The 21,540-nt window shown below is 33.4% G+C and overlaps 2 protein-coding genes and 1 long non-coding RNA gene across 4 annotated transcripts in view; 2 read left to right on the forward strand and 1 right to left on the reverse strand.

Annotated features, from left to right (window-relative positions):
* Positions 1-119: 119 nt before the first annotated feature.
* On the forward strand, positions 120-18,680 carry LOC131953677 (ATP-dependent RNA helicase cgh-1). Its single transcript, XM_059316987.1, has 11 exons — positions 120-175; positions 4,126-4,640; positions 5,078-5,138; positions 5,406-5,640; positions 5,920-6,063; positions 6,145-6,239; positions 6,334-6,456; positions 10,687-10,815; positions 13,685-13,865; positions 13,981-14,134; positions 14,460-18,680. The coding sequence occupies exons 2-11, from the start codon at positions 4,603-4,605 to the stop codon at positions 14,692-14,694; spliced, it is 1,395 nt and encodes a 464-aa protein (XP_059172970.1). The 5' UTR covers positions 120-175; positions 4,126-4,602; the 3' UTR covers positions 14,695-18,680.
* On the forward strand, positions 10,922-13,561 carry LOC131953678 (uncharacterized). 2 transcript variants are annotated; one of them, XR_009388661.1, is made up of 3 exons: positions 10,922-11,471; positions 11,815-12,039; positions 12,131-13,561. It is a non-coding gene; the product is annotated as an uncharacterized LOC131953678 (long non-coding RNA). The 2 variants fall into 2 exon arrangements; XR_009388662.1 differs by lacking the exon at positions 10,922-11,471 and adding an exon at positions 11,484-11,715.
* LOC131953676 (uncharacterized) overlaps positions 18,672-21,540 on the reverse strand; it is a 13,451-nt gene continuing 10,582 nt past the window's right edge. The window contains exons 3-5 of the mRNA XM_059316986.1: positions 20,474-20,555; positions 19,562-19,753; positions 18,672-19,193 (exon numbers count right to left, since the gene is read on the reverse strand). Coding sequence (XP_059172969.1) covers positions 18,962-19,193; positions 19,562-19,753; positions 20,474-20,555 — 506 coding nt within the window. The 3' untranslated portion in view covers positions 18,672-18,961. The remainder of the gene's footprint in view (positions 19,194-19,561; positions 19,754-20,473; positions 20,556-21,540) is intronic.

A 21,540-nucleotide genomic window follows, 5' to 3' on the forward strand; every position in this document is an offset into this window, starting at 1 on the left:
TTTTTTATATTACTACTAAGTTTTTAGCGTTTTATTTTTTCTACTTTGAATAGAATCAATGTTATATCAACACATCACACAGAAAGAGTTATTTTGGCCTACAGATGCGTTTGGTGTTCATCTTTACCCGCCTATGCGCATCCCCTGTATCGGCCATTTTGATTGAATTCGTGAGGTAAATATAGTTTTATTCTACAATCTATTCTCATCGGTTAGAATTTTGAGTGTAATTAAAGCCTTCTATCTTATTATTGGTTTGTTTATTCATGTTTTGACTAATGTAAACTCATATTTTAATAAAATTGTTATAATTTGAAACCTTTAGACGAAATTTAAGGTAGTCCGTAGACTAGTTGCCGATTTGCTTTGTTATGGTTTCCGTCTCGCCCATCGGGTTAAGTTCTATTTTATGAAGACTAGAATCTAGATCTCGCTCTTTGTTGTATCGGTAGTAGATTTAGATATTTATCTTATAGATCTATATTGTAAACAATAAATGTTTCAGTTGCCTTGTAATATTAAATTTTAACCTGGATAATTTAGGAGTTAAAGAATGTTGTAGGCCGGTTCGTCACTTAGATGGCTGGATTGACCCCTGACCCTGAAACGTCACGCATCGTTTTCTGACGGTTTCTACGTTTATTTTAGGGGTCCTATCCACGACAAATTAAAGAACTGTTTATCTCGCCAACTCTGATCATTATTTTAACACAAAATGCTAATAAAATGGATAATATGCCTTAGAATGCCAGAAAAAATCGCGAGAATTGTGTTTGTAAATAATGAGAGGATTTCTAGTGGAGCACTCTCCGTAAAAACTGAACCGCGGCCAAAAACGACCCAATAACGGGGAAAACGGCTCCGATAACACTAAATTAATATATAATTGAGATAATTACCATGTATATTTACAGTATTATCGATTCTACTTTCCAAAATCTAATTCCAAAATGAGGTACCCACCCTGACATTTCTATCCGCTATTTTTAGTATCGTGACGTCATTGCTACGCTAGTTGCCAGACTGAAACAACTAGTTTTTGTTTTTTACGGAATGAACTGTTAAGTTTAGTATTTTAATTATTATTAAATATTATTCAATTGTAGCATGTGCGGAAAAAGTAAAATTATGGACATTATTATTGTATTAGTAATTTTATTAGTATATTGATTTTTTCTTCACTGTGGGCCGACCGTTGCTGCATTCGTGACCGGTGGTTAACCTCGTCAACGCCGCGTGGCCTATTCGTTTATATAATCAGTGATCCTCGTTCAGTGGCCTTTTTCAGCGCTAGGCCTAATTACGGGCGATTTTTAGACTTAATTGATTGGCCGTAAGCCTTTTTCATTGCTGCGTATTTTAAAAAATGCTCGTTCAGCGGCCTTTTTTTTTTGGCGCTAAATAATCAGTTTACGGGCATTTTAAGCGTTTATTTATTTTTTTAAGCTAGACGTAGATCTAGTTTAAAAAATATTTTTTAATACAGCTGGCTGCAGGGGGGGGGGGGGGTGCAAATCGAAAGTTTGAGGGGGTGGGTGCAAATCGAAAGTTTGAGGGGGGGGGTGCAAATCGAAAACTTGAGGGGGGGGGGGGGGTGCAAATCGAAAATTTGAAAGAAAGTTTGTCCCCGGGAAGGGTCGCTACGCCTTTGGGGGGGGGGGGCTGACACCATTAAGTGCCGCACCGGTTGACACCCGACCTCGCTACGCCACTGGCTGGCTGTCTTGCATGCCTGATATGTGAACTTAAAAAAAAAAATGACCGAACATTTAAAAAAAATGACCAGAAGTAGGGAAGTAGGTCTGTTTTTCAATTGGCTAGAGGGAGGGGGGGGGGGGAAGAGAGAGAGAAGTGAAGACACCGACCATCTCGTGTACGCGTGTTCATGCTATGACGTGTACTATAGGCCTGCTGAACTCACGGTGACCCGCGACCGTGGTGGGATTTTTCATCCACAGGATAGTAAACGTAAGCAAGCAATCACGCGAGTGACGATGTTTGGAGATTTAAAAAAAAAAAAAATCACATACGTCATGTTTTCAAGATGAAAAAAAATGTAATGTAAAAAAAAAAATACCATGTATGAACCTCAGCTGCCACACTGTTGACTCAATATAATGTGAATTGAGTGTAAAATGTATTTGTATTTATAAACGATCATAACTGTTACTATCATATTATTTTAAGCATATTTATTATTTAAAATTAGAATTTGAAATAAAAATATTTATTATGGTCATTTGATTTATGCAGGTGTTCATTACTTCATAAAATGGTATGAATAACATGTAGAGTAGAATTTAATAAATAATAAAATAACTAGATCTAGTTTTATTATCAACCAGTTGCTTTTTGTTATTTTCCGGTGAGTAAATTACCTAAGCTGACGCAATTACCATGGCGGGAATTAAAAGCTCGTGTACACAAGTCGACGACGTCATGTTATGCCTAGAACGCTGTTTTGTCATTCATTTTCAATTTTGATTAATTTTCAAATTCTCTCTTTTCTCGTCAACCGAGTAAGCTAGATATTTAAATGTGGTGTCAAATGTTCTCTTAAGGGGTAAGGAACTTAATGGTGTATTTGAAATAACAGAATATTTTATTTTAAAAAATCCATAATTTAACCTAGAATGTTGCATTTTATCAGAAAAAATTAAATTATTGCTAGCGTTGCATAGTCACTTGATTCATAGTGCATATTCTAGTAAAGGCAATGGATCAGCATTGTGCAGCTGAAACGATTATTAGAGCATCTGTGATAATTATATTGGTTGAGCCTAGATCAATCAAACTGCGAATTTGTGTTATACCAGTGTCTGAAAATACCAAAGTCAGACTGTTTTCCTGATTGATTCAGATTTTGGGGTAGATCTTCTAGATCTGTGTGTCATATCAGTGTCCTATAATTATAACACCAACATAGTCAAATAGTGGAATATGTTTTAGAAGGTGGTGTGTGTTAGACCACATATTTTTTTAGTGGTAGCTAGGTCTAGTTAACTTAATTTAAAAATTACTTGCTAATGTCAGAGAAAACTCCAAAATCAAACACAGCGGACCAAACATGGTTTTGGGCAGCTCTCATTATCTGTGATTACATTAGCCCACAGCTGCCTTGTCTCTTCTTCTACCCCTTAGAACTCATGGCAGGTGAATGCCGTTGGGGGGGGGGGGACTGACGACGGCAAATCATCTAGGGTGAAAAAGTCCAAAATAAAACAACTGCTGCTTTGTACATTGTTCCTAGATCTAGGTGGACAAGGGTACTGAAGCAAAGCCAGGGGCGAAACAGCTAAAAACTGAATCAGACAGTAAGAAAGAGGGTGTGTCCAACTGAACTTAGGTGTCCAAGTTGAGAACTTAATGTATTAGGAGCCTAATGCGATTAATATATTTTAGAGGGGAAAACACCCAGTTTGACCAATTTTTTTTCCCACTCCAACAGTAGTTGCTTTCATTTGTATCCCAGATTATCAATTGTAGGTTTTTTTTACACAAAATTAACTTACTGTAGAATTTTCCTGTATAACATGTTATTACTTGTTTGTTGATGGCACTTATATTGTTTACACTACTCAGACTGATGCTTATACATCATATACTTTACTTTCATGCTGTCAATCATTCTCGCACATTTTATCATCATCCCTTAACCCCTGTTGGGGTCTACAGTTGACCGTATAATTTTCCACCATCCATCTTGTCCCTCTGCCATTCTGATAAGTTCTGAGAGGGGTAGCCCTGTCATCCATCCAGTAACACCTTTGCCTTCCCCTTCATCTCCCTCCTGACCTTGCAGTATTGTTTTTAATTGTGCTCATAAACTATCAAAGGGACCAGTTGCTTTAGTGATCCTTTTACAGACTTCATTAGTTTTGACATCTCTGTGTGAGATTCCTAGAAGTTTGCGTAGACCTCCTTTCCAGGACTTGGCTTCTTCTCTGTAGGTCTGAGTTCATTATAGTGCCCCACAAAATAATCTTATCTAATCCTTTATTCACTCCAAATAAAGAAATGCATATTTCACTTCTTAATCCAGTTAAGCTTATTCTTAAAGGTTATATTATAAATATATATAGGCCTATATTTTAAAAGGTTATTCAAATTTTTTTTTTTTTTCAGATTGTGATGGAAATTTCTATACTTCAGAATCAGTATTATATGTGAATTAGCAGTGTAATATAGTAGCTTTGAGACATAAAAATAACAAAGCTGAAACATATTCTTCAATTTGTGACACTTCATGTGTATAATATTGTGTTCTATGATGACAGTGTGACAGCAATTGGAGGAGACTCGTGTTTTTTTGTTGTTGTTATTGTTCTAGCCCTATCCAATTGACTGTACAATAGTGCTTTTGCACACAGAAAAGCCGACTTGGCAGATTCTGTAACGTTAGTGCTACAAATACTTAACACCATTTCTTTCTGAGAAGTGCTTGATGTGGTGCAATATATATATATATAACAGCTGAATGGTGTTATTTACTTGTTAAAAAGTTTCTTGTAATTAGAAATACTGTTAATTTGTATTTTTGTAAAGTCTTAATTTATAAAGTACAACTTCATATTTGATCTCCGACCATATCCCTTGATAAACATGGCAAAAGAAGAAGTGAGGCAAAATGATGCTTCAAGGTAAGAATACTTTCACACAATTTAATGCATTTTTTTTTTAACATCCTCTGCATTATCCCTACTTATGCAATGTTGCAATTGAGGACCATGGTACTAAAGGTTCTTAAGTCACAAAATGAACATTTAAAAAATATTAATAGATAAACTTTGTTCAGGGATTTGGTTTGAAATTCTTAATGAACACAATTTTAGATAATGCTATAGCTATTATTGGATGGTATGATTTTGCTATAAAAAAGAGGGAGACATTGTTTCACAGAAACATTTTGCACACTGCTGTGAGGGCATCCATAATTGGTGGAAGGGGGCAAAATACCTGTGATATGCAGTTAAATTGTAACATTGTCAATATTTCTTATGCTCAACAAGCTGACCATTTAGAATGAATTGCATTTATCATTTTCCAAATTAATCACCTATGTCATAAACTTTTTCAGTGAACAAGGATGGAAAGCTAAGCTTAATTTACCACCTCCAGATCACAGGATCAGAACTTCTGTAAGGGATTTGTCCAATATTACATGTTGTAGTTCAGGCTAAAAAAATGTTGGTACTTTATTGTTGAAATTTGGGTTACAGTAGCTCACTGTTAAGATTTCTATGTGTCTCTGTTTAGTAGTCTGGCTTTTTAAACTACATGGTATTGTTAAAAATTTTAAGGTATGCATAAAAACTCCTATTACGATTCACATTCCAGAGGGGGCGGCCTTTTTTTTTTTAACTAATTCATATTTGGTATTTTAAATTTAATTTTTATATCAACAGGATGTTACAAACACTAAAGGCAATGAGTTTGAAGATTTTTGCCTAAAACGAGACTTATTAATGGGAATATTTGAAAAGGGTTGGGAAAAGCCATCTCCTATTCAAGAAGCCAGCATCCCTATAGCTTTGACTGGGCGTGATGTTTTAGCCAGGGCTAAAAATGGAACTGGAAAAACAGGAGCTTATGCTATTCCTTGTCTTGAAAAAGTGGATTGCAGCAGGGATTTGGTTCAAGGTAAGTCCGTTGCTCTTTAAGCATCAAAAGCACTTTCAATAGTCATATGTAGAAAGAGGGCATGTGTGAATCAAATTTTGTATACAGTACACATCAATTTGTATTTTTTTATCCTTCAGCCATAACTAATATGTATGTTAATGATGAAAATCACAATTATCCATTTCTGCTTCTGAATTCATGAATGATATGATTTTCTGAGACATTTTATTGAACTTAAAGGTAAAATGTTACACTGCTAAATTTGGTTTGTTTTACCCTCTGTATAACTTTTTTCAGCACTTATCATAGTACCTACTCGAGAACTTGCCCTGCAGACTAGTCAGATTTGTATAGAGCTCAGCAAACATATAGGCTGCCGCTGCATGGTCACAACTGGAGGCACCAACCTCAAGGATGATATTATGAGACTTACAGAACCCGGTAAACTTAAGTTTCAGCATTCTTATTGTTATCTTTTACATTATGGTTGAGCTTTTTGGTTAATTTAAGTTATTTTTTCAGTTCACGTCATTATTGCCACACCTGGTCGTATTTTGGACTTGATGAACAAGAATCTGGTCAAGATACAGAACTGTGGAACACTCATTTTGGATGAGGTTGTTTTTTTTATCTCAGTAACTTAATTGTCTAAATATAGCACAGTTTCTGGCACTGTTTCAAACATTATCAATGTGCATTTTTATTTTTTAGGCAGATAAATTACTTTCTCAGGACTTTAAGGGTATGCTTGACAGCATCATTGGCCATTTACCTAAAGACAGACAGATCATGCTATATTCTGCTACATTCCCTCTCACTGTTGAGGCATTCATGGTAAGTCTGGTAACTTATCTGCTCATTGGAAATAAAGTGTATGTAAGTAAGTTGATGATGATAATCACTATTACCAGTTCTGCTTCTGAGATTCATGAGTGATTATATTTTCTGAGACTTGTATACAGTTTAATTATTTTTAATTATGCTTATAATCTTTGCATTTTAATTACTTTTTGTATATTGTCATATTATCTTGTTTTTTGTTTTTCATTTTCTGTTAAAAAATAGTCTGCTTAATACTTAAATACATTGATTTCTATTTTTTAGATTCATTATATTATGTAATAAATTAATTTAAAAAATAATATGCTGTTAGTATTGTTCAAGCCATTGTTTGGTTTTCTTTTAAAAATAAATTGTTAGGCCATAAAATAATTCACCAAAAGCAAAGTGTCGATGATGAAAATTACCCAATATACCAGTTCTGCTTCTGAAATTTATTGAATGATTTGATATTCTGATGACACATTTTAAATTAGGAAATAGGTCTACTTACAAATGAAAAAAATCTGATTAAACTCAATATTTAGATATATTTTCAAGGATTAATTTTCTAGTTATGGATGTTGTGGTTATTACATCTGCAATGAGAGATTATTTGAGAGCATTTTTTTATGAATAATTTGTTAATAGCATTATTGTTTTTCTCCTGAATTCTCTTTAAAAAAAATTTTTTTTTTTAAATGTATGAATGACGCAACAATTCCATTGTTTGTATTGATGATGAAAATCTACTTATCCAGTTCTGCTTCTGAATTTGTGAATGATTAGATCACGGGTTCCCAACCTGGGGGTCGCGACCCCCCTGGGGGTCGCGAAGGACTTTCTGGGGGGTCGCCAACTGGTATACTAAACCTAAGTAATTTGAAACAAAACATAAATATTTAGAAGAATTTTTGAAATTCGGCTTCATTAACATCACTGGAAATGTGATAGAGAAGAAACAAAGCGCACTGTACAAAGTTGTTCTCAGTCAAATCTTCAAAACTAAAACGTCATTTGAGACGAGTCATTCGGAACACATAAAAAAATATATGGAGTTCTTTCGTCGGTAAGAAGCTAGTTGCAAACGCCAGAGACTGGATCGAACAGACGTGAGTTCGTGTTCGCAGTTGCTGGTCTGTGGCTATATTCATGCGGATGATAGCAAAGATAAAAGAGTTGCTCTTTTGTGAAGATAGCATGGAGAAAATAAATATCTTTTTTGAAACTGGATGATTAAAATGGGTTAGAACGGCTGTGGGGGTTTGTACGGATGGCGCGCCATCTATGTTTAGCTCAAAATCGGGCTTTCAGAAAACAGAAAAGATTTAGCTCCCTAACCACTGCCCTAACCAATCGACATCAAGAGGTCATTGCTAGTGTAAGTTGTAAATTATATAAAATCTGGAGCCTTCTAAGAACTGAGCAAAAACATTAATATAGATCACGAGGTTCTGCTCTTCTACACTACAGTACGCTGGCTGTCAAACGAAATGTTGTAAATTGTGTTTTTAATTGAAATCTGAAATCAAATTGTTCTTGGGAGTGCAAAGGAAACAAGACTTTTTGGTATACTTAAAACGACATAGAGTGGTTGGAGAGAGTATCATACCTAGCAGATATGTTCGAACATCAAGATAAGCTTAACCTGAAGCTTCAGGGAAAATGAACGAATATTATAACTTTCCATGATAATCTCTGGGCATTTTTATCAAAGCTGCAAAATCGGTAAAAAAACAAATCTTGGAAATATTGTAAATTTGAGAAACTCTGCGGTGTGGTGGTAGATGAATCTGATTGTGAGATAATTAAAATTTTGAAAGAAGCGATTTCTGGGCATCTTGAATCTCTTGAAAACGAACTGCATCGCTATTTCTCTGAGCTGAAAAAAGAAGAATCTGCATTTACGCATTACCATTCTCTTCTTCCCTTGATGTTGCCAGCATTCCCAATGAATGACAAGATGAATTATTTGATTTGCAGAATGATTCAGAGTAAGATAAAAAACTGCACACACAATTTTGGTGTAGTATTCACCATTCATACCCAAACGTAAAATTGATTGACTTTTCGAGAATATATTTTCAACACTATTCTTCGATTAAAAACAAAATTAAGATAACTATAATGACATAGGTTGGCGTTAACAATTTTTTAGCGCAATTTCCATACGGACAATTGCGATTATTAACTCGTCATTTCTGGATGTATGGATGTGTGTCCGCAGCCTTTAAGTCGTATCTCCTCCTCAACGAAGCAATATCGAGGACTAGTTCCAAAAGCAAATATGTTAAGCAAGTTCCGAGAATGATTGTGGGCCAAAAAAATTCCCGGAATTCCTTCCTGGATTTCCCGGAAAAGCCAAAAAACCTCGAACAAATGCAGTTTTTGCTCCATATCTCGGCAACCAGACCACTTAGCGACTTAAAACATTTACCAATCGATTCCTGCCATAATTTAGACCAATATTGCCGAAGAAAGTTTTCAAAAATATCCTTTTGTTTGGTTACAAAAAATTAATTAAGAACATTTAAACTGAGCATCGTGTAGGCCTAGGATGATTTAAACTGAGCATCGTGTAGGAGTTTATATTTACAGGATGATATTTACAAAAAAATAAAAATTAAAAATTGTTATGGATAACATAAGGAAATTGCGCTTAAATTGTCACTAGACTTTTTATTAACTTGTTTTAAAATTAAAAACTTAACCACGAAGGTTTAGTGAATAGTATGCAATTTTACTCATGCTATTAAAACAGTTATCAAGAGTAGTTCATATTGAAAGTCTACTAGAAAATCTTATTTTAGTGCTTATTAATTTCCATACTAATTTCGGCTTTTTAATTCTATGGGGGTCGCGGGTCACTTACTTTTTATAAAAGGGGGTCGCCACTCGAAAAAGGTTGGGAACCACTGGATTAGATTATCTGAAAATGCACATCATGGTTTATTGAAAGTAAAATGTATACTTTGATACATTTTTCTTTGATTTAACAATTCTTTCATAAACTAAAATTAAGCAACTGGTCCATATTTATTGTGATACTTTTTTTATTTAGTTTGATTTTTTTTCTTCTGCCTTCTGTAATTCTCACTAGCCTAAAATTATTGCTTTCCCTTCAACATAAAGTATTGCATTCCAACAATACGCATACTATGGGCACTATAACTCTTACTTTACATTTTGTTTATAGATCAAATTCAGGGACAGACATTTCTGATATTTTGATCTGCAATTTTCTGTTGCTAATTTTCTTTTCCTTTTTTCAGCAGATTTTAGATTTTTTTTACTAAATTTTAAGATTTTGGGAAAGAAAAACTAAAAACTGCCTATACTAGATCTATTGTTCATTTCTTTGTTGCTGCATTCAAACATAACTGAATAAGTGCAAATCTTTTAATTGGATGATTATGCTAAAGATTGAAGCTAGGTCAAGCTTATGAATTTCATCGGTTTTCCTCATTTTTAGAATTACTTTTTTTTATCCAAAAAAAAATGTTTTGCCAAAAAAAAAAGAAATCATAATCTTAGTTGTTTCAGTTTTTTCAGACCAAAAGTACAGCCAGAGCCTTTTTATTTTAATTTTTTTACTGTACATAATCTCACTTGAGTTTTTGTCTAGCTATAGCCTAATATTTTAAGTTATTTATTTTAACTGGCCCACAAACTTCAACATAAACTGGAGTAAAACTGAAACGAGATTAGCAATTCACCCAACTGTACTGTAGTCCCATCCCCTGATTTACTTGAAGTTCTGTAAACCCTTAAACATTAAAATGTTTGTGTATAAATTATGAAAGTTATCATTTTAAAATTTGCATTGATGATGAAATTCTAACTTTATCCAGTTCTGCTTCTGAATTTCTGAATGATTAGATTATCTGAATATGCAAAAAAAAAAATGTTTATTGAAAGTCTTAGTTCATTTCCCTTTTAACTTTCCAACTTACACAAACTAGGAAAAATTAACTATTATCCACTGTCTGATTTCTTGTATTTGAACTTCTTCACTCTTCTAAAAGCTTTTTCTCCATTATATTGCATTCCTTGTTTAAATTTGCATTGGTGATGAAATTCATTCAGTTCTGCTTCTGAATTTGTGAATGATTATATTTTTCTGATAATGCACATGTTGGTTTATTAAAAGCTCAGATGATAGCAGGCATTATATTGCTATAGTAAATCCATGTGATTTATGTTCATTTTCAAAAACATGTGATTACCTTAAATATTTTTTTACAGAGAAAACATTTAAAAAATCCTTATGAAATTAATCTAATGGAGGAACTTACATTAAAAGGAGTTACCCAGTACTATGCGTTTGTGCAAGAAAAGCAAAAAGTTCATTGTCTCAACACCTTGTTCTCTAAGGTACATAGTTACAAATTAATTACAAAATCATTGCGCATTTAAAAATAAAATTATGATTATATTGTACTTAAGGGGCTACAACACCGTACTCAGCTTGATTTTTTATTTTATTTTTATTTTTTTTTCGATTTTTTTTTATTTTTTATTTCTATACATTAACATCTTATTTACCTAATGCCGTTATCGTTTTAACTGTAAATTGACATTTTCATACATATTTGTGCATTTGAAGAAGGTGTGTGTGCCTGGAAAAATATAAATTTACGGAAAAATGGCCTCCATAAACATGCCTGTCGATTCTTAACTAAGCGACCTAGCATAGCAAGCCGTATATCAGAATGACCGGCTTGCAATTGCTCATTTAAATAACCTAAATACATTGACCTAGTTTTAAATACTAAAATAGAAATCGCGAGGTGAATGCATGATGGAAATAAGAAAAGCTGTATTCCCATTGGTTACCAGGCGAAGCCATGTTGTAAGTTACTAAAATTAGCTCATGTCAAGGCGACATATGACCGAAATGTAAGCGGTTGCCGAGATACCGGCTATTATTTTGCTCAGCGCATGACTTCCTTTACTCGACATCTGCGAACCTGAGTGCTTCTTTTTTATCAAATAAGTGCACATTTTTTGTTTGTTGGCTTCTTTTTACGGTAAGATTTGATTTAATTACTATTTTACTGAAATTATTTTCTAAAATATAGTTATTAATTGTATTTTCATCAATAAACTTGGACTATTATTCCTTATCGATAATGAGTCGTTCTAGATCTAGATCTCGAATCTAGATCTATTCTAGATCTAGAACTAGATTTAGATCTAGATTGGAGATTCTAAATCTAAAACCTAGATCAAGATCTAGAAGTAGAATTTAGATTCTAGTCCAGATCTATATAGGTAAATATGAGTCTATAAATACAAACAATAGTTTATAATAGAATAATAGATAGATCTAGAAATAACAATATGCCTTATTATTTTTAAATATTTTTACAGTCAATGCCTGAAGTCTCAAAGCTAGTGCTGCCAAGCTTGCTAGGGTTGATGCACATCACTTGGGACTGCACAGATGCACTAGATGCACCTACAGTACCTGCATCTCAGTGCACATGCATCGGTTGCAGCTACACTACTTCCACCAACCATCGCAAAGAAAATTTAGTGCTTCTGCAGTCTAATCGCCGTAATGCACTGAGTGGATAGATTGGAAGTCTTACGCAGGTATTAGGATTTGTCAAACTTGTTTGAATTCTTGAAATCACTCTGATAGCTAGAATGTATAGATCAGTATATTGTCTCAATCTCATTTCAGCAGCTGAAAAAATCTCCAGACCTACTTCAAGAAGGCAGTTTCAAGTAAGACTGGCAGTACAGGGAACTGAGGTGGAAAGTTGGAGCTCCTTCTAATCATGTCCCTTTGACAGATGAAAGGACACACACCAGGATTGACAGACAGGGAAAACCTCCTGGTGCTTCTGGCAAATGTGTCATGGTACATAATTCAACACCGCTATCTCACAAAGGTTCATCATTCATCTTAGAACATGTTGCCAAAGCTGTCCAAAATGTTTATTAGCAACTGACGACAAATGCCATATTGAGCAGTTGCATGATAGATTCAACCCAAATGAAAGTCTTTCTGCATGCATCTAGGCATATGGCCCCAATCATGGGATTACATGACAGTTAGTAATGCTGAAAGATGGCTGTTATTTCACCCATAGCCCAACAGAAACTAGTTCAGGCTGAAGGCAGATCATCATATTTTTCTTCGGCTTTCTAAATAGAGAATGATTAGGCCTACTGTAACTATTTTGTTTTTGTAATGTTAGTAATATGCAAATGTTTTCAGAGTTGTATACTGTACCTCTATGTAGCTATTTTGTAAGCTAATTCAATTTTTTTGTAAATTTTACTTGACCTGTTTTGAAGTTTTTTGTTCAGGGGTACATTTATAAAACCTGATTTACAAGAATAATTACTCCTTAATTTCAGAAACCAAATGATAATAGTAACTTCTGTACATACTAAAACTATTTAATAAGCTTTTACTAGGATATTATTTGATTTAAAAGCTTTTATTAATTTTTAAAATATTTTTGATAACTCTTATTTACAATTTATTTTTAGGGGGTGCACCTCATTAAACCTAATTACCAAGACTAATTATTGCTTGATTTGATTGAAACTTTGATTATAGTATCTTGTATACATTGCTTAAACTATATGATAAGCTTTTGATAAGATATAAAGAGTGTTTAACAGTTTTTTTTCATTTTCAAACACGTTTTCCCCTTTTTCTCACAATTTTGTTTTTTTACCAGTTTTAAAACTTCAAAATTATGATCTCAAATACTGTCTATTAGATTTCAATGAAATTTGTACAGTAGAAACACAACATAATTACTGTTAGAGTAATAGAGACTTTTTTAGGTTATCTTGAGTAGTTTTGTTTTTAGAGAATTTCAAAGTTGATTTCATGGTTAATATTTTAATCTAAAAACAAAAAATTTGTAACTTCAACATTTTGTCATATATTCAAAAAGTCTCTCTATTCTCCTGTTAGGAATCCTCTCCTTTATTTAAATTAGAAGTTTTAAGTCAATACATTAAATGGTTATTGAGTTAAACAGATTGAAGCATGATATGTCTAAATCATTTATTTCTGTATTTTTTAATCGGCTAACGCTGAAGACACATTCACATTGGTCTAAAAGTATATAAAATATCTTTATAACTGCAATACATGTGTTTGTTTTCTTAAAAAAAAATTTTTTGTAAATTTTTGTATGTACGGTGTAGTGCCCCCTTAAACAATTTTAATTTATCAGTTTAAACACATACTATTAAATAAATTTATTTACAGCTTCAAATAAATCAGTCAATCATATTCTGCAATTCTACTCAGCGAGTTGAGTTGTTAGCAAAGAAAATCACTGAACTTGGCTACTCCTGTTATTATATTCATGCTAAAATGAACCAACAGCATCGTAATAGGGTTTTCCATGACTTCCGTAAAGGGCTCTGTAGGAACTTGGTTTGCTCTGGTTGGTGAATTTTCTTCTAGTTGACTAATTTTTTTTTTTTTTTAGATTATCAAATATTAAGTCTGTTAAATGGATTTGTCTTTTTATGTACGATTTACTCTTATTCTTTTATTAGATCTGTTCACAAGAGGTATTGATATTCAGGCCGTGAATGTTGTCATCAACTTTGATTTTCCTAAGCACTCAGAAACCTACCTGCACAGAATAGGACGATCTGGAAGATATGGACACCTTGGTGTGGCTATTAATCTTATTACTTATGATGACAGGTACTGGTTTGATATTTAAGTACTGGATTTTTTATTTTATCTTAATACAGTCAAAATGTATACAAACCAGACCCACCTCACTTCATAATCGGAAAGCTATCATAGATTGCATTTACTGACTCAACAACCCTTGCTTTTTGACATGTTAATCTCTTGAACTTGAAAAGGGTTAGGTTGTTAAAATTTGTTAAACCTTCTGATGTAAAATTTCTTAGTTATCCAAAAAAAATTAATTTTTTAAAATTAACTCACTGTTAAATCTGCCATTAATTGCTGTGAAACCTATTAGGGTGATTAATGTCTGCTAATTTAATTTAATTTACAGATTCGCCTTACACAAGATAGAACAAGAATTGGGCACAGAAATCAAGCCAATACCTAAAACCATTGACCCGTCTTTGTATGTGGCTGAAGCTCAACAGATGGATCCAGACACTGAGGAGGAATATTACAGACAGCAGCAAATGCAACAAAACCAGCAGCAACAGCGTGCTAATAGCAGTCACCAGCAACAAGCAGCACGAGGGCCTCCTACACATCAGCAGCAAACTGTTGCTTAGATGTTCATTAACAAGTAGGACTGAATCAAGTATTTAAACAAATTTATACAGCAGTGTTCTCTTCCTTTTCATTTAGGAGATTTCAACAGTTTTTCAAGGATGTTTGAATGTGTTGGGCACCAGTGTTAAATGTGGATCTCTCATGCATGTGTTTCAGAATTGTGCTATTTATTGGTCCAGTATTTTTGCAGCTGCACACTAAGGGACAAAATGACTTTGTGATTTACATTTTTATTAAGATTCACAACAAATCTAGTAACTGCTATCAGAACATTAACTGGCTTTTACTTTACTATATACATGAGAAAGTTGTGAACATTTTCACACGCTGGATCATTTTCAGCAATGCCCTGTGCTTCTTTGAAATCAGTCATTCTTTTCAATTGTTTGACTTGTAACTGGCAGAGTAAACAAAATGGAGACTGGTTAATCTCTGCAAATAGTCATGTGCCTTGAAAGTTATAATATTCTACAGCCGGGATGTTTAAGCATGAATGATCAAACCTTAATTTGAAAGCAAATATTTGAGTGTGCCATAATGACTCCGCTTTTAATTCTGTATGGAATACACAAGACCTCATGTTTTAACAATCAGCCTATAAAAATCAACTGCTGAATGGCTGAAGATTGACGTGTCTAACTTTAGGGTGATATACATGTATATCTATTGGACATACAAAAGTCAAAGGGATATGGAGCAGTTATATTCCAGAAAGGCATTAACATCAATGAGGACAGAATACTTATTAAACTAACAGAAGCATATGCTGCATTCATTATAAACTGGACCTGTAAATCCTTAATTGTGCTCTAGACATTCTGACTCACAAAGGCAGCATTTGCTTTCATTTGTTTTCATTCATCTGTAATTATCATGGAAAAATTGACTTTTCAGAATGGTGATCTTAATATGTGGTTTGCTTGTTCAATTTTTCTGGTTTAAGTTTGGTACATAGTAAAATTTATTTATAAGTAAGTGTAAAAAAAAATTATACATTTTTTCCAGTTGTATTCATACAATGAGAAATCTGCAACATAAATAATTCCTTAGAATATCATTTGATGAAGGTATTTATCATGATTGTTTTAAATAAGGTACAGTTTCAATGTGGTTTAATTACATGCTTTTTTCCTTCACTAAAATAAAAAGCATAAAATATTTTATTATTCCACATTAAATGAGTGGTTGAGACTATACATTTATATATTCTATGAAACAAAGGTGTTCAATGTATTTTGTGTGTGTATTTGTAGTATGATTGTTTGCATAAATCATAGATCACTTAAAATGTCATGGGATATGGATGGAATATGTTTAGGTGTAAAAGATAAAATGAACATGACCTGATAAACTGTTGAATTTACCAAAATGTAAACATAACACTGCTTATTGTGTTGTTTTTTTCTTCCCAACCCATATGTTAGCCTGTTGATGTAAATAAAAAGAAACTGTATGTAATGTACTAGTAAATTTACTGCATTTGTCTCTTGGATAGAGATGGATGTTTATACTGGTTTATTTCATGTGTAGTTGCATATCTAAAAGTGAAGTTAAGTCTCAGGTGCAATTGTTATTTTAGCTTACTAAAGTGTTTTTTTTTTGTAGTTAACTGTTGCCGTTGATTTAACTGCTTGTTGTTTTAGACATGTTACCAGAATATGAACATACAAGCTTTTTTTTTTTATTTCGGAATAATTTTAACTTAAACAATATTTAACTTGACCATTTGCAGGAAGAATATTATTCCTTTAAATTTAACAGTTCTCTTGCAGTTAACTACAGGCAATGTTTTTAGTGTTTGAAAGGCTCTTGCATATTCAGTATGTAAAAAGTTCAAATGTTATGCAAAAATATGAAAGATAAAAAGCTCTGTATGCCTGGTTTTAAGTTAATGTTATTGTAGATTTTAAAGATTGTTTATTTAATTTATATAGAATTAACTTAGTTTCTAGGCTTTTAGTTTGAGGCATATTTTTGGGTCATCAGGGGTAGGGGGTGTGACAAACAAGTTGATGAATTTATATTTTTCAACTGTAGGCTGTGAAAATAGCTAAACACTGACAAATAAGACTACCTATTCACAATCTCATTAAGTTCATCAATTAAAAATGTATGGTTGCTCACATAAAAGATATTTCATGTATGCTTTTAACAAGGCCAATATTGTATTATAAATTGTACAAATTTGCTGAGTGGTCCAGACTGGATCTATTCAGAGTATCAGAACTTCAAAATAGCTGGACTGTATTCAGAATGTAAATATCTTTTGTGTCTGATAAGGAATTTAACCTGCTGTGATGCAATTGTCTTGGGGTGGGTTGGGGAGGTATGTTTTTCTGTTAAGGGCATGTTATAATCCCTTAGCAGACATTCTCTGTCCTGCTTACATTTTCGGACTTTTATACTATGTGAGTGTACTACAGTGTGGAGGTGAGCTATTTTATGGAAGTCAAAATATTCTTTTTCAAATGTCTTAATACTATGTGTCAAAGAAAGACCATATTATTCTAACTCTAATGGTCACAACATTCTGCTACTAGACTAAGGAGTCTCTGTTTTTACTTCATCAAACTTGACATGTAGCAGTTGTACATTGCCAAGAATTCCTAAGGTACATGACTTTTTTCTTTTCTGAAATTGTTTGTAGAAAGTTTAGACTTTGTTTCCCTTTGCTAAGTGAAGAGTCCATCAGTGCCTTGTTACACCCATTGACAAGAACATCTGCATGATTTGAAACTAAAATACATTCATTACACTTCGCTTGGCATTGTGTAAATGGGTTCTAAAGTTGTTTGCGTCAAACAATTCAGTTTGTATCTTTTTTTTTTGTCATTTCAGTTAAGCTTGTTATTGGAACATTTGTTTTAGCAACTTTTTTTCTATTAGGGTAACAAAGATTTCTGGCAAATGTAGCTGTCTGATTTGTCAGATTTATCACCATCATTAATGATCATTTTTTAAGCTTAAAAATAGTGTACTTTAGTTGCTCCCAGTACACTTTATCCTCTTACATGATGTCCACAAGCAATCTTTATCATAGAACCATCTTGAAGATCTAAATTTTGTTACCAGTTTTGTAGGATGGCAAGATTATTTGACCTGTGTGAATCGCAGGTATCCACTAAAAGCATTATTACTGAGACTGATCTGACTTGCCAGATTTTAGTTTCATTCAGGGGAGCAACCGTCTTCAGTAACCAAAACATTTAATTTTTAAAAAAAACAAAAAAAATTAAACACCATACCATATTAAATTTTAAAATTTGTTCTAAAATATTAGCTTTGATTTAGTTGTGCCATAAATGAAGTGTTGAAATTTGGCACTTGAAAGTTTTTCCCCCCTCTGTTTATAACAGCCACCTTGATTGGCAATATTGTCTGCACTCATTTAAAATTTTGGCATCAAACTGGAGTGCGTTAATAAATTATTTCAAATTTGAAGATAAGTTCTATTTTTGGGAACAATTTACTTTGTGGTGTATTGTTAAATACACTACAAGGGAGTGTACTGTTTCAGTGTGTTTGATAGTGTGGATGCTATTTTTTTTGGACAAGTAGGCAGAAAGTTGTTACTGGATTTAATTAAGAAAAATGTTTTTTGACTTAATGAATTTGTCTGCAAGATTGAATGGTTGTCTTAAGTGGTTGTTTTTCAATGGCTACATCAAATGTGAAATGGCAGAACTCTTGTATTATAGGGTTGGATTTGATTCTAATCAAATTGTTCAAGTAGCTCTTGCCAGTTTGTTGGCCATGGTGGTTTTTGTTTGTCTGCTAATTGTAAAAGACCCCAGATATTTTAATGAACTAAAACCTAGTTCTATTTCTATATATTACAATTTTGGATACCCTAGCTATCAGCTTAAAAACTAAAAATACTTGTCATTTCTAAATTATGGGGCATAATGATTTTTTTTTTTTTCTGCTTTCAGTTAAATTGTATTTCAGAGACAAGTTGAGTAATAAAATCATTGAAAGCACAATTTGTCATGTTTTTTTTTTTATATCCATTGTGGTTTATTTTACCTTGCTTTAATATTTGCAGCTAGTAAAACCAAATAATGATTTGGCTTTAATTTCTGGTTTATGATACAGTTACCTGATTAGGAGATATGTATTTAAAAATTTAGCTGGTTTTACTATACATAATACCAGAGTGGGATTACATTAGTACCACATGTGTTAATAACTTGCTTCTGATGAATGCTACAATTGTGTTTATGAGTTGTTACTAAACATGACTAAAAGAACAGAACATTTGTAGTATTAAAAGGGTGCGAAAGATTGTGTTATTATGTTGTACACAGAATCTTCTGCCACTGTTCTGCTACTCTTAGTACTCTGTGCCACTTGGCTGAGTTCTCTGAGTGTTGTCAAAATGGAGGCCAACCTCGGGAAAGTGATGTGGTCCTTAGTGTGGTTCTCCATGTGGTGCAGCAAGCAAGCCACTACCATCCATTGTATTTGTTCTACTTCCTTGTAGTTCGTCAGGACACATCTGTCAATAATATAACAATGAACAAATTTTATCCCATATTCAACATGAAAAGGCTAGTACTCTTGTTTGTATGCTATTATTGCTTTGATGCAAACTGAATTTTGAAAATTTAATCAAAAGTTGTTAGTAAATCCAATAGCGGTTCGGGCCATTAGTTTTTAGCCTGTAGATAGATATACATAACATTTGTATGCCTGTATTTATTTACTTTTATAACTATCATGGTCAGTTTTACTTTAGTAACTCTTCATAATTACAGATTTATAAGCTTTTCTTCTCTGCCATTTGGCAGAAACCTGGTATAAATTGCATTAATTTTATTTTGTACAGCTTTCAAGACAGCCAAAACCTTAATAGTTGATCTTTACCTATCAGGGGAAACAATGCACATGGCTTTGAGAAGTGTGATCAGTTCTGGTGTTAGGTTGTGGCCCTTGACGATATGCGCTATGTGAAACGCAAGGCGTGCATATTGTCCGCCCCAACCGCGTTCTAGTTCTTCACAGTGAAAGCTTTTCCCAGATGGCATTACGGCTACCTCAAGCTCGCTACTGTAACCCCTGCATAAAGAAAAAGACTAGTAGTAGTATGGCAATACTAATACATACCAATGAATTTGTTTCATTTACAAAACCTATCGATAAAAGTAAGACCAAAAAAATGAAAACAATTCGTTCAAGAAAAATTACACGAGTACTACATGTTTAAATTCCACATAGGAAAAAGCTCAGCGTGTATTTCATCGTAATCTTTGTTCGAAACTGTATGTTCCCATATTATTAATAATACGTTTGTGCTGACTCCAAGATAATGATGTGTCTAATGTTATTAAAATATAATAGGAAAAGATGGTTACGGCGATGCCTAATGTAAATGATGTGAAAATATGGTTACAGCTATGGCTAATGAAATTGATGTAAAAATATGGTTACGGTGATGGCTAATGTAAATGATGTGAAAATATAGCTACTCTTATGGCTAATGAAAATAATGTGAAAATATAGTTACGGTGATGGCTAATGTAAATGATGTGAAAATATAGTTACGGTGATGGCTAATGTAAATGATGTGAAAATATAGTTACGGCGATGCGCTGGCTAATGTAAACGATATGAAAATATAGTTACGGCGATGGCTAATGAAAATGATGTGAAAATATAGTTACGGTGATGGCTAATGAAAATAATGTGAAAATGTGGTTACTGGTGATGGCTAATGAAAATAATGTGAAAATGCGGTTACGCGATGGCTAATGAAAATGATGTGTAAAAGATGGTTACCTGTGCGCACCTAGAAGCCACACTTCGTCCCAAGCGTGTTGTAACAGAGATGCCTGGTCCTGGTGGGGTAGAGAAGAGAAACCTGGCAGGAAAAAATAAAAGAATTGACTATTTATCTTACCGTCGATAGCTCGGTTTATAGGGATCTACTGGCAGGCCTACAATTTAGAAACGTTTATTGTAATGGTTTTGATTTCCGAATTGAACCAAAACATATGCAAACTATAATTTCGTGTACATTATGATTGTGTGCAAAGAGCCGAATGTCACACTTTTTACCACTAGTTAGTCAGAGGCGTAGCGGGGGGTGCGGACCGCACCGGGTGACACCAAGGCAAAAAAATTCCAATTGTACAGAAGGAAAATGCCTTTTTGCCAGTTCCATTAAAGATTAATTAAAGTAAAGTAGTCTTTTAAGTACAAATTGACAATTATTACAAGAGGGTGGGGGTGACACCATAACGTAAACGTTCTAACTATAGAGAAAATGCTATTTCCAACAAAATTATTAACTGACTTTTAATAAACATCGTTACTATTACGTCTGCAGTGATTAAAGTTTATACACATAGATGTACGCGTATTTAGCAATTAAATTATAGGCCTATGTTGGCCTATACACACGCTATACACACGCACACACTTTATTTCTTTAGGGGAGGGGGGGATAATACCACGAAGTGCCGCACCGGGTGATACCCGAACTAGCGACGCCACTGTAGTTAGTCAATCCAGGGTTGAGTCCCAAAACATTTTATAGATTGGGTCGTCCGTTACATGGAACAAAAATGATTAAAACAAAACATAAACAAAAAATAGTTTTATAGAACAAAATTAAACAAAAAGACTGTTACGCTTAAACTCATATTCCTATTTCAATTTGTTATCGCATACTGAACATGCGCGGTATCTAAATTTCGGTTGCATCATTTTTATTTATTTTTTGGCATTTTTCTCCTGTGAAAAAAAATCTGGCAAGTGTAATGTTACGCACGAAGTACCTCTGCAGTTCATTAAACCTGCATTTACATAAGTGACGACGTGTTTTCCGAAGGTCTGCCCGTTCG

This window comes from Physella acuta, unplaced genomic scaffold, assembly GCF_028476545.2.
Source record: "Physella acuta isolate Inbredline_101_S28 unplaced genomic scaffold, ASM2847654v3 ptg000937l, whole genome shotgun sequence".
In the NCBI taxonomy this organism is placed as follows: Eukaryota; Metazoa; Mollusca; class Gastropoda; family Physidae; genus Physella; species Physella acuta.